The following is a 13,842-nucleotide window of genomic DNA, read 5'->3' as shown; positions in this document are numbered from 1 at the left end:
TGACAACAACAAACACCTCTTAAAATCTTACTTTTATTCTCTTTATATGATTTCAAAACTTGAAAAGCTCTAGCACATGATTTAATCCTCGCTTCCCTCTGCGAAGGGCCTATCTTTTACTTTTATGTTGAGTCGATAAACCTATTCCCCTCTATCTCAAGCAAGCAATTGAGTTGTTGTGAACCAATCATTTATGCTATGATTCAGCTAATCATGTCATTTATACTTTCTTGTTTAGTACCAATTTTATCTGAATGAATATGACTTTGAAGTTATCAATGATTATGAAGAGATTGTTATGCTTAAATATGAAGGCTCAGCTATAAATTCTAATATGAAAGCTTTGCTTAGAAGAACAATCCGTTAGTAGTTCTCTCGACCAAGAACAAAGTTTGCCATCATCAATTATGATTTCTTATGCACCTTTACTTGTGATTTCTCTTTACTTATTTCGAGATGAGTTATATGAGGAAGTTGTTTACTAGAATGTCTTGTGCAAATGAATATGATGCTTCTTGTCCGTATTTTATTTATCGACTCTTCACTCCATAAACATGTGGTCTTGTTTATCGAGCTCAGTTTCGCTTGGGGACAAGCGAGGTCTAAGCTTGGGGGGAGTTGATACGTCCAATTTGCATCACTATTTTGTATCATAATTTGCTGTTATTCATTGATATATTTCATATTGGGACACAATACTTATGTTATTTCATCTATTTTGCATGTTTCATCATCATTGGAGGATCAAACACCGGAGCCGGGATTCTGCTGGAAAAAGCACCGTCGAACGCAATATTTCGGAAGATCAAGCTGCGGAAGGGAATTTCACGTAAATTCCTATTTTTCCGGATGACGGAGGGAGCCAAAAGAGGGAGCAGAGAGGAGCCATCGTGGGCCCGGACCACAGGGCGGCGCGGCCCAAGGCCCGGCCGCGCCACCCTGTGCTGCAGGGGCCCCACAGCCCCTTTCGCCTCCTTTTCTTCGCGTACTCCTTCGTCCCGAAAACCTAAGCCACGAGAGGGATCCTCACGAAGGGTTACGGCCGCCTCGCGGGGCGGAGAACACCGGAGAGAAAAGAGCTCTCCGGCGGGCGAGGAATCCGCCGGGAAATTCCCTCCCGGAGGGGAAATCGACGCCATCGCCATCGTCATCGAGCGGGACATCATCTCCATCATCATCATCATCATCTCCACCATCTACACCGCCATCACCACCGCTGCACCTCGACATCGCTGTAGCAATTCGGGTTAAATCTTGATTGTTTGATAGGGGAAACTCTCCCGGTGTTATTCTATACTTGTTGTAGATGCTATTGAGTGAAACCATTGAACCAAGGTTTATGTTCAGATTGTTATTCATCATCATATCACCTCTGATTGTATTCCATATGATGTCTCGTGAGTAGTTCGTTTAGTTCTTGAGGACATGGGTGAAGTCTAAATGCTAGTAGTGAATTATGGTTGAGTAATATTCAATGTTATGATATTTAAGTTGTGGTGTCATTCTTCTAGTGGTGTCGTGTGAACGTCGACTACACGACACTTCACCATTTATGGGCCTAGGGGAGTGCATCTTGTATTCGGTTGCTAATTGCGGGGTTGCCGGAGTGACGAAACCTAAGCCCCCGTTAGTATATCGATGCGAGGAGGGATCGCGGGATCTCGAGTTTAAGGCTGTGGTTAGATTTATCTTAATTACTTTCTTGTAGTTGCGGATGCTTGCAAGGGGTATAATCACAAGTATGTATTAGTCCTAGGAAGGGCGGTGCATTAGCATAGGTTCACCCACACAACACTTATCAAAACAATGAAGATTAATCAGCTATATGTAGCGAAAGCACTAGACTAAAATCCCCGTGTGTCCTCAGGAACGTTTGGTCATTATAAGTAATCAAACCGGCTTGTCCTTTGTGCTAAAAGGATTGGGCCACTCGCTGCAATTATTTCTCTCGCATTTTATTTACTTGTACTTTATTTATCCGAAATATCAAAACCCCCTGAATACTTGTCCGTGAGCATTTACAGTGAATCCTTCATCGAAACTGCTGCCAACACCTTCTGCTCCTCGTTGGGATCGACATTCTTACTTATCGAAGATACTACGATACACCCCCTATACTTGTGGGTCATCAATTGTTACCCTCCAAAACCCCCCGACGGGCTTTGGTTAAGCAACACGAAGAGCCGGGAAGCTCCCAGGGCCGCTTAGTGGATCCCTGGCACCTCGCGTCGTCCCGCAAATCTTCTGGCGCGCATCCCCGGCGGTTGCTAGGGCGTGCCACCTGACCTATACCTGGTCGGAAGGTGTTAGTGCTTCGATTGTTCCCGCATGGTAGACACGTGCACATTAAATACGAGCCTTATCGGCTCTCGGGTTTCTCGTGGATCGGCTCAAAGAGCCGATCGCCCCATGGTCCTTGATGGATTAGCAATGGCATGGGGATCCCGCTTGATCGGGACAAAGCTAAAACGATCCACGACAGCTTTAGGGTTTTCACCGCATAATCGGAACGTCCTACGTGCGATCGGGCCTAGCAGCTACGAGAGACGATGCAAACTATCCCTACGAGAGGCCTAAAAACCAACATGTGTTGATCCTCGGAACATCCCTCGCAGGGACGGTAAACAACACCTAACGCACCACCGGATCGTCCGACCCCAACATAAGGCCTAACTATGCGGATATTAAACTAATCCTTGCGGATGCAAGGAGCAACTATAACGGATCGGATCTACTAAACATGATCAAGCAAGATGCTGCCCTTACGTCTAGATCGACGTAAGGGCAGCAAGGTGTCTAGGGACGGCATTGCCACGCGGATATGCACGTGAAAGCACCAATGCAAGCCCCTAAACACCTAAGGATAAATAGTACCGCTCGCCATCAACAAGGCTTCAAGCACGAGCAAGTACAAGGATAACGAATAAACTTCGCTGCCTAGATCGCAAGATGCGATCTAGGCAAGCATGGTGCTTACCCGGGAGAAACCCTCGTATGAAAGGGGTGGCGATGCACCGAGATTGGTTTGTGTTGGTTGAACGATGATTGTCCTCCTTTCTCGATAACCCTAGATACATATTTATAGTCCAAGGGACTTTCTAATTGAGGCGTGCACCTAACCGTGCACGGGCCAGACTCTATCTCTTTAATCTAAATTACAACGCGATCTAATATATTATAGATACATGGGCAATTAAGCCCGAACTCTCAGCGCAAGGCCGCTTCGAAGATGCTCCACGTGTACGTCCTTCAAGCCCATCTTCACTTACGGCCCATCTCCTGATTTGGCCAAAATCAGGTGGTAACACATGCCCCCCTGGTTTTGATAATGATAATTGCAAAACCATCTGTCTCCTTCGAAGGGTCATGTCGTGGCAGAGCCGTCGCAATTTCCTTCATGATGACGTCTTGCCTCCTCGCCTTCCCTGCACGACTTGACAGTTTTGGCATCACATCTTTGAGAACCGTCACGGCATTAAATCTCCACTGTATCCCCTTTATTTATCTGTGCCAAACGGGTCGCCACTTCATCCCCTTGCTCTGTTCTGCCCATCAACACCAAAAACCCTCTTCCATTGCCGCAATGTCTTCGTCTTCCTCTACCTCCTCAGATCCCCCCCGTCCGAACTCCGCCGAAGAATGAGGGCGACCCTCAACCCGGGGCGACCTCCTCCAACAAGAAGGAAGAACCAGCGAAGAAGGAAGAGGCCCCGTCCTCCGCCAGGCACCCGTCGACGAAGCGCTCCCGCATGTGGGCGGACAGCGAAGACGATGATGATGACGAGGAAGGAGGAGAAGAGGAGGAAGATGATTCCTCCTCTTCTGCTGGATATCCGCCGACGAAGCGCTTCCGCAGCTGGGCGGACAGTGAAGATGATGATGACGACGAGGAAGAAGAGGCTTCACGCGAGGACCCAGGCGACAGCGACGAAGAAGCCTCCGAAGCAGGCTGCTGATGGTGGCTCCGGCGCTGACGATGAGGCCAGCGACGACTAGCTCTGTAGGATTAGCCATTCCCGAGCAGTCGGCTCTTCTTTTGCTCTTCCTTTCTTGAGAAATCGGCTCTTCCCTGTAAAGATCCTTTCTTATTAATGAAGAAAATTTCTCTACATAACCTTTGCTTTCTTGTTAACTTGGCCGATTCGTCCAATGAAGTCACTGCTCAAAAAAGCCGATGGCACAGCGTCGGCCTGCATTCCAAACACCATTCCAGGCGATATGTGCCTGAATTTTACCTTTGTATTATTATTAATATTTGTCTTTATCGGCCGATTTCATATAATCGGCCCCCATTTTTTCGTTTTTTTTACTGGCCGATTTTTGTATCGGCCTCCATACTTTACTGTCCATCATCCCACATACTTGGGAAATATTTCTTTAGATGCTGGCCGTTGACGGCTACCGGGAATTTTACGCCATCCAACATCTCGAGCATGTACGCATTCCCCTTCGTAACTTGGACAACTTTATACGGGCCATGCCAATTCGGAGACCACTTCCCATACTCTTTATCCCTTGTCCCCAATGGTAACACGAGCTTCCCATACCAAATCACCAACTTGGAATTCTTTTGGCTTCACCTTCTTATTATATGCCCGAGCTACCTTGGCTTTGTTCTCCTTGATCTTCTCGAGTGACCATAGCCTAAGCTCCGTCGCATCCTCAATGTCGTCGCTCATCGTGGCTGCATATTCTTCAGCAGTTAGATCATTCTGAAACGTGACCCGCCTTGATCCTGCCTTGACCTCCCAGGGTAACACAGCTTCCTGTCCGTAGACCAGCTGGTATGGGGTGGTTTTGATTGCCCCATGACACGACATACGGTAGGCCCACAACGCCTCTGACAACACCTCATGCCATTGTTTGGGGTGCTCGTCAATTTTTCTCTTGATCAGCTTGATCAAGCTCTTGTTGGATGCTTCGGCCTGTCCATTTGCTTGAGCATAGTATGGAGACGACCGGATCAATTTGATTCCCATGTCGTCGCAGAACTTTTTCATCTCTTTCGAAACAAAGACCGAACCTCCATCGGTCTCATGCCATCGTTTGGGGTGCTCGTCAATTTTTCTCTTGATCAGCTTGATCAAGCTCTTGTTGGATGCTTCGGCCTGTCCATTTGCTTGAGCATAGTATGGAGACGACCGGATCAATTTGATTCCCATGTCGTCGCAGAACTTTTTCATCTCTTTCGAAACAAAGACCGAACCTCCATCGGTCGTAATAGTTTGGGGAATCCCGAACCTATGAATGACATGTTCCAATACGAACTTGATAACATCTTCCGACGCCACTTTCTTCATAGGGACCGCTTCCACCCATTTCGTGAAATAATCTGTGATGGCCAGAACCCATCTATGGCCCTTGCTCGATGAAGGATGAATTTCTCCGATCATATCCATACCCCACCCTCGGAATGGCCAAGGCTTAATGATGGGATTCATTGCTGATGCAGGCACCATCTGAATGCTCCCAAACTTCTGACATGCTTGGCAACCCTTGTAATACTGGAAGCAATCTTCAAGCATGGTGGACCAATAAAATCCGGAGCGCCTAATCAGCCATTTCATCTTATGGGCCGACTGGTGGGTTCCACAAGCACCCTCGTGCACCTCGTGCAAGAGCCGATTGGACTCGGCTGACCCTAAACACTTGAGGAGTAATCCTTCCAGCGTTCTATAAAACATGTCATCGCCAATCAGTACGTACTTCATGGCTCCGTATCTTGTACGCTTAGGTGCCCCCGAGCCGGATCTTTCAAATAATTGAAGATATCGGCTCTCCAATCGTCCGGTTCCGTGTATTGCACCGAAAATCGGCTTCTCCCGCCGTGTCCTTGTATCTTGACGCTGTTTGTGCGAGGTCGTTGGCTTCAGTATTTTGCAACCTTGGGATCCAATTTAAGCTTATATACCTGAACTGTGCCATTAGCTCTCGGCATTGTATCCAAAATGGGAAGAGTGACTCGCTTTCGCACTTGTATTCTTCTGTGAGCTGAGAGATCACCAATTCGGAATCTCCAAAGATCTCGACTGCTTCAGCTCCAGCTTCCAGGAGCAACTTCATTCCCTTGCAGATTGCTTCATACTCGGCCACATTGTTGGTGCAGGGGTCGGTTAACTTGATAGAGAAGGAGTATGTTGCCCCCCGAGGCGACACGAGTAGCACGCCAATGCCGCAACCATCCTCACAAACCGACCCGTCGAAGAACATAGCCCACGCGCGCACCGATAGTGCTGCTACGTCCGTATTTATCCGTTCGGCAATCAAATCTGCTAGCGCTTGACCTTTGACTGCCTTTGCCGGTTGATACCGGATCTCAAACTCCGATAGTGCAAACATCCATTTGCCGAGTCGGCCTTTCAATACAGGAGCCGACAACATGTGTTTGATGACGTCCGATTTGCATATAACGATGATATCGGTTGACACCAGGATGTGTCGGATCTTGGTGCAGGTGAAGAACAGGCAGAGGCACAACTTTTCAATTTCAGGATACCTTGTTTCTGCATCCAACATCCTTCTACTGAGGTAAAAAACCACTTTTTCCAGGCCCTCATAAACCTGCACCACCACTGACGCGATGGAGGTGTCGGCCACTGACAAGTAAATGTAGAAGGGCCTGTCCTGCCGCGGCGGAACTAACACTGGCGGCTTGGTCAAATATTCCTTGATATCGTCGAAAGCCTCGTCGTTGTTCGGCCCCCGCCGGAACTCTTCATCGGGCTTGATTTTGACCAAGCCCATGAACGGCTCAATTCGCCCAGACAGGTTGGAGATGAACCTTCTGACGAAATTAATTTTGCCGATGAGACACTGGAGCTCCTTCTTTGTGGTGGGCGGCTTCATCGTTCGAACCGCCTCCTGACTTTTTAGGCCGATCTCAATCCCACGTTCTTGGACCAAGAATCCTAGGAACTGACCGGCCGTTACACCGAAGGCGCACTTCTTCGGATTCATTCTCAGTCCGAACTTCTGAGTTCGGTCCAGGACTCGTCGCAAATCCTCTAAGTGTCCATCCGTCGCAACAGACTTTACCACCACGTCGTCGATGTAAATCTCCACCAATTGGCCGATTAAGTCATGGAAGATGTAGTTCATGGCCCTTTGATATGTCGCGCCGGCGTTCTTCAATCCAAACGTCATGACCACATATTCAAACAAGCCCACCGAGCCCGGCACTGCGAACGCGGTCTTGTGTATATCCTCCGGAGCCATGAAAATTTGGTTGTAGCCAGCATTGCCATCCATGAAACTCAATATTTTATGGCCGGCCGCTGCATTGATCGGGGTTTCGCTACTCGGCATCGGATACTCGTCCTTCGGAGTGGCGCTGTTAAGGTTCCGGAAATCTATGGCTACGCGCCATCGGCCGTCCTTTTTCTGCACAGGCACCACATTGGAAATCCATTCAGCGTACCTGCATGGTCTGATAAATCCGGCGTCCAGCATCTTCTTGATTTCTTTCTTGACTTCCTCCAAAACTTCGGCCTTCATCTGTCGTGCTCGGCTGCCGGTACGGCCGAAATCCTTTCTTCGGAGGAAGCCGGTGCTCAATGATGCTCCTGTCTAACCCGGGCATCTCTCGTATAATCCCAGGCAAAACTATCCGGGTACTCTTTTAACGGGGCTATCATCGGGCCCCTCGGATGTGGGTCTAGTTTCTTGTCGATAAATGTTGGCCGGGGCTTGTCCCCAGGACCAATATCAACCTCTTCTAGTTCGTCCGCTGATGTAAACCCATAACCCAGCTTTCCATCGTTGGCCAGATCAATGTTGCATACTGGCAAAGCGTATGTTGAGGACAGTGCTGGCCGATCGCTGAAATCAGCCTCCTTTTCCATTGCAATGCTTAATGAGGGTTTACAAGTTCTTGGTCTCTTGCTATGGTGACGTGGCTCGACGGAAGCATGCTCACCACGTCTTGGGTCATGAATCTCTGACGAGATCCTGAACACTGAGTTCGTACCAGCCGACGTCTCTGCATCGGCATCAGCCGATGCCTGTGCATCGGCTTTCGCCTGTTTTGGGCGCCATACTTTCTTTGGCGGGCGCGCCTTCGTCTCCATTGTTTGCTGGATTCTCGCGGCCAGATCGGGCCGCGCTCTTCTCAACGTGTACGAGTGCTCGTGCCTCGGCTTCTTCCAAGTTTCGCAGCCGCTGCACCCGACGCTTCTGAGAATGGCTGAGTCCATCAGGGCACCACCTTGGACGGTGATACCTATCTTCTTCTCCATCGGACTCCTTGAAGTCCTCTTCTTGAGACGACTCAGCTCGTTTACTCTGATGTGGGAGAGGTCCTAGACGCTCGAACACCGAAACTTCGTTCGTCCTTCTCCTTTGCTGTGTGCATTCTGGGCAGTTCTCGATTGTTGGCAATCGGCTCATTCCTGAGTCCCAGCAATGTTTGAAGAAGGGACAGCTCCAGTGCTTGTCCACGTTGTCTTGCTCCCTAGACCTCCCTCTAGCGCGACGTTCGTACCCGTCGTTGTTCCTGTTATGCTGACGATACCACCTGTTTTCTGCATCAGACCGACGATGTTTCTCATCGTCTTCGTCGCAGCGTCGACGTCGGTCGTACTGCTGCTCATATTTGTTGAGGAGATGTACGGATAATGGGCGATGATATCGTATGCTTCTCACCTCCTCCTCGGTCAGGTACCGTCTATCGTTGTCTTGGGGCCGGTCGCGTGGAACGGCCTCCTCTTTGTCTTTGCCACGAGAGTGGCTGCTCTCTGCTTTGTCCGCGCCATGGCGAATCACAAACCCTGCCATATTGACATCGAAAGAGAACCCTGGTTCTCTTATGGAGAGGCTGAGATCTACCGTATTGACGCCATGCGACAGACACGTGTTTCCTCTGAGCTTGATGTTGTGAGGACGGGTTGTCTCAGAGGAGCCGATGAGTTCGGCTTCACAGATGGCCTTCGGCTCATCGTATTTCTCCTTGTGCTCCGCAGGGAGATCCTTGTATGTGATCTGCTCCTCTGCCATCTCGGATGTCGGTGTTGACGTGGATGTTGCAGAAGAGGTCCCACCGGGCGTGCCAGAATGTGTTACCCTCCAAAACCCCCCGACGGGCTTTGGTTAAGCAACACGAAGAGCCGGGAAGCTCCCAGGGCCGCTTAGTGGATCCCTGGCACCTCGCGTCGTCCCGCAAATCTTCTGGCGCGCGTCCTGGCGGTTGCTAGGGCGTGCCACCTGACCTATACCTGGTCGGGAAGGTGTTAGTGCTTCGATTGTTCCTGCATGGTAGACACGTGCACATTAAATACGAGCCTTATCGGCTCTCGAGGTTTCCTCGTGGATCGGCTCAAAGAGCCGATCGCCCCATGGTCCTTGATGGATTAGCAATGGCATGGGGATCCCGCTTGATCGGGACAAAGCTAAAACGATCCACGACGGTTTAGGGTTTTCACCGCATAATCGGAACGTCCTACGTGCGATCGGGCCTAGCAGCTACGAGAGACGATGCAAACTATCCCTACGAGAGGCCTAAAAACCAACATGTGTTGATCCTCGGAACATCCCTCGCAGGGACGGTAAACAACACCTAACGCACCACCGGATCGTCCGACCCCAGCATAAGGCCTAACTATGCAGATATTAAACTAATCCTCGCGGATGCAAGGAGCAACTATAACGGATCGGATCTACTAAACATGATCAAGCAAGATGCTGCCCTTACGTCTAGATCGACGTAAGGGCAGCAAGGTGTCTAGGGACGGCATTGCCACGCGGATATGCACGTGAAAGCACCAATGCAAGCCCCTAAACACCTAAGGATAAATAGTACCGCTCGCCATCAACAAGGCTTCGAGCACGAGCAGTACAAGGATAACGAATAAACTTACGCTGCCTAGATCGCAAGATGCGATCTAGGCAGCATGGTGCTTACCCGGGAGAAACCCTCGTATGAAAGGGGTGGCGATGCGCCGAGATTGGTTTGTGTTGGTTGAACGATGATTGTCCTCCTTTCTCGATAACCCTAGATACATATTTATAGTCCAAGGGACTTTCTAATTGAGGCGTGCACCTAACCGTGCACGGGCCAGACTCTATCTCTTTAATCTAAATTACAACGCGATCTAATATATTACAGATACATGGGCAATTAAGCCCGAACTCTCAGCGCAAGGCCGCTTCGAAGATGCTCCACGTGTACGTCCTTCAAGCCCATCTTCACTTACGGCCCATCTCCTGATTTGGCCAAAATCAGGTGGTAACAGTGATTGACTGAATCCTTGACATCGTGATTTAACCAATACAAGATCTTTGTTGAATGTGTCGAAGTCAATATGGATATCCATGATCCCGCCATTGATTTTTCGATCATGTCCACTGATTCTCGAACCCGTAGGGTCAGACTTAACGCTCGATGCTGCTAGGGTAGTATTGAGATATTAAGATGGTGATATCAAATTTTGATTTGAAGTCTCGTATGGGATCTAGGACATCACGAGAAGCTCCATACTGGTACAGAGAATAATATTCAAATAAGGGAGGTAAATTTTAATGTTTTAAAAAAGTTCAGGAATTTTTTCGGTATCGTATATGGGAAGTTTTAGAAGGTCCCGGAGGGGCCACCAGCGGGGCCTACACCTTCCGAGGGTCCCACATGGACCAAGTGGGAGTGCTCGGTGCTACATGGGCATGGGGCAACATTCCCACACGACCTATGTGGCAAGCCTAAAGAAAACCCTAAAGAAGGGGTCACCGAAGAAAACATCAAGGGTAAGTTTCCTCCCTTTGGCCGCCGACCCTACCTAACTTGGAGGGGGTCCAAGTTGGCTGATCCCTAGCCTATATAAAGAGGGACAGGGGCATATCACTCCAACCCTAGCCGGCCTCCCCTCTCCTCTCCGCCCCATGCATCATCTTGGCGAAGTGCTGCATAAACTCTGTGATGTCCGACACAATGTTCATAAACAGCTTCTGGACATCCTGAAATGACACTGAAATACCACATCATCGTGAAGTGGATCATCGAAAAAGCAGTCAGCGTTTAGTACGAGTAGCCCTCGAGCCTCTGCCTCGACTTGCTCTTGCTTTTGCGCCGCCTCGGCCTCGAGTCCCGACGACGCGGTTTCAAATCCCATGTGTACATGCCTAGGAGACAAGAGAGGATCTTCATATGCTCGTTGTCTGCGCTAGCAGCAACAACATCGACATCTTCCTCTAGCAGAATGGCGACCATCTCCTCGTCGTCTGAATCCATGACCAGGTAAATTGCCTAACACCTGATGGGTAAGACAACCGCGAGGGGGACCCAGAACTGTTAACAACCGCCTTTGGATGGCGGAACGAGGGGTGGTGGACAATGTTGTAGGGTCGAAGGTGCGTTTGCTCGGCCTCTTGGCCTTTCCGACGACAAGAAACGCCAGAGGAGCAGAGGGGTGGTGCCGATGGTGATCTAGTGGGTTGGGCGGGAAAAGGGACCAGTGGGGATGTTTTTTTTGTCTCTACCGCAGCCAACAATGCTGGCCCACGGGATTTTCAGCTCCATTCGATGCCCGCGTTGCCCCCCCTCCCGGGTGTGTTGGGTGAGTATTCAGAGCGACGAATGGGAAAACGACCCTATCAGCCGAAAACGGGTTTTGATGTTGCCGACAGGGTGAGATTTTTGACTCGGCGAGTGGAGGTGCTCTAAGCAATTTTAGCAAGCTAACAAGCTTTATAAAAAAGGCTTACATTTTAGAGCTGAGATAATCAAATATGTTGGAGCCTTTTGTTTTAGCCTTCTATGTTCTAAAATTCAGTTTTTTAACTAGTAGTACTTGTTGGAGATGATATCAAAAAGAAAAAAGACAAGTGCTGTAACCGGAACAGTCCTGGTCTTTGTAGCGTAGCCTGTAATCAGCTTGCCGCTCGCGCAAGTAGATCTGCTTTGTCGTGGCGCGATCAAAGTACATTATTACCACTGCAGCTGCATGCAGAGTGTTTTGTTTGTTAACGCAACGCTTTGCCTCCAAACTCCAAAGGCAGACACAAGCAACACCATTTTTCTCTATATATAATGGTGTACTGTACGTATACCCGTACAAGTACTAATCCAGTGGCGCTACCTACCTCCCGTCAAAAATATTAACCGGAGATTAACTCCCCATCTGCACGAGAGAGACGGCGAACGCGTCGTCGTGCGATTGGGTAATGCAGGGAATGGGGCCCGCATTGTCAGGGAAATTACTGTCCCGGGTTATATATACGCGCGCCTTTACCCCTGTCCCTGTCTCGCCATTTTCACAACCACAAGCCCGCAGCCGCAACAGCCAAGTACAGTAACCAGTGTACGCCCTCCCGGTCCTGCCGACCTTGGATGCGCCTCGCCGCACGCCATGGCATCCGCCGTCGCCACTAGCTCGCCGGCCGCAATGTCCTACGGCTGGCTCGGCCCGCGCCTCTCCTTCGGCCGCGACTCTGCTTCCCCCGCTGCTTCCTCGTCGGCATCAGCGGATCACGGGCTGGTATCGGCCTGCAAGGCGGAGCAGGCCGCAGCGGTGTCCAAGGAGTTCATCGACTTCGAGTTCAGCTTCGGCGGGTCGGGCACCATGCTCCCCGCCGACGAGCTGTTCGCGGACGGGAAGCTGCTGCCGCTCCGCCCGCAGCCCGTCGCGGAGGCGGCGGCCCCGGATGCGGAGCGGGAGCCGCAGACCGCACCTGCAGCAGCGGAGATCCCGGCGACGCCTGAGCTGGTGAGGACGCTCCGGCCAACGATGCCCGAGGCGTTCGACCCGTACGTGTTCTCCCCCAAGGCGCCGACGTGCTCGAGCCGCTGGCGGGAGCTGCTCAGGCTCAGGAAGGTGCAGACCCCGCAGAAGCCGCCAGCGTCGCCGTCTACTTCGCCTTCTCCGTCGCAAGTGCCGGCGACCCCGTCCAGAGCGTCCAACTCCTCGGCGGCCAGGTCCCTGAAGCTGCTCCTCCGGCAGCGGAGCGGCGGTCGCGCGTCGGACCTCTCCGCGGCGCCGCTCCTCCGCGACAGCTCCGACTCGGAGACATCCCTCTCCCTCGCGTCCTCCCGCTTCTCCATGTCCTCCTCGTCCTCCTCCTCCGCGCACGACCACGACGACTTCCCGCGCCACTCCGTCGACTCGGTGGACCTCGCCCTGAAGCCGCGCATCCGCCTCGTCCGCTCCCAACCGCAGCAGCGCCATTGCCACCCGCCCGCCTCCGCGCCACCCCGAGCCTCGCACAGCAGCTCCGCCCCGCCACGGGCCACGCACAGCCCCGCGCGTCGCCGCCCCGCCGCCCCGCCGCCGCCGTCCGTGGCGTCCGTGGACTCCCCGCGCATGAACTCCTCCGGCAAGATCGTGTTCCAGGGGCTCGAGCGCAGCTCCAGCTCCCCCGCCGGCAGCGCCCACTCCCTGCGGTCCCGGTCGCGCGTGATGGACCGGTCCTACTCCACGCCGGTGGTGCTCAACGTGCCCGTGTGCTCGCGGCCGTCGTTCGGGTTCTTCAAGGACAAAAAGGACGTGGCGGCCAAGGACGCGGCGGCGGCGAGGCTGCGGTCGTCGCTCGGCCGGAAGGCCGCACATCCCGCCGGAAGCAGCAGCGTGAGTTGCAGAGATCTTGTCTCCAGCAAATGAAATTAACCCTGTTTTGACTAGGCTAGCGTAGCGTAGGGACTAGGCAGTAGCCTCTAGGATTCGGTGGTAGACTGGTAGTACTCCTATTTTCCTTTGCAGAAAAAAAAAGCAGATCGAAAGAACAGTTTCAGATAGCTAGTTTGGATTTGAGTTGAACAAGAGATCCAGAAATCGAAAGAGAAACAATCAGATTATGAGAGGATGATACTAGCATATTATTTTTGTGGTGGTTGTTAGGAGCTGGCTAGGTAGATTCCCCACC

The 13,842-nt window shown here is 51.3% G+C and overlaps 1 protein-coding gene across 1 annotated transcript; it reads left to right on the top strand.

Moving 5' to 3' along the window:
• Positions 1-12,332: 12,332 nt before the first annotated feature.
• LOC124689742 (serine/arginine repetitive matrix protein 1-like) lies at positions 12,333-13,580 on the top strand. Its single transcript, XM_047223221.1, has one exon. The coding sequence runs from the start codon at positions 12,333-12,335 to the stop codon at positions 13,578-13,580; it is 1,248 nt and encodes a 415-aa protein (XP_047079177.1).
• The last annotated feature ends 262 nt before the right edge of the window (positions 13,581-13,842 follow it).

This window comes from Lolium rigidum, chromosome 2 (genome assembly GCF_022539505.1).
Source record: "Lolium rigidum isolate FL_2022 chromosome 2, APGP_CSIRO_Lrig_0.1, whole genome shotgun sequence".
Lineage (NCBI taxonomy): Eukaryota > Viridiplantae > Streptophyta > Magnoliopsida > Poales > Poaceae > Lolium > Lolium rigidum.
The sequence above is the reverse complement of the archived record's forward strand: the minus strand, read 5'-3'. Positions and strand labels throughout refer to the sequence as shown.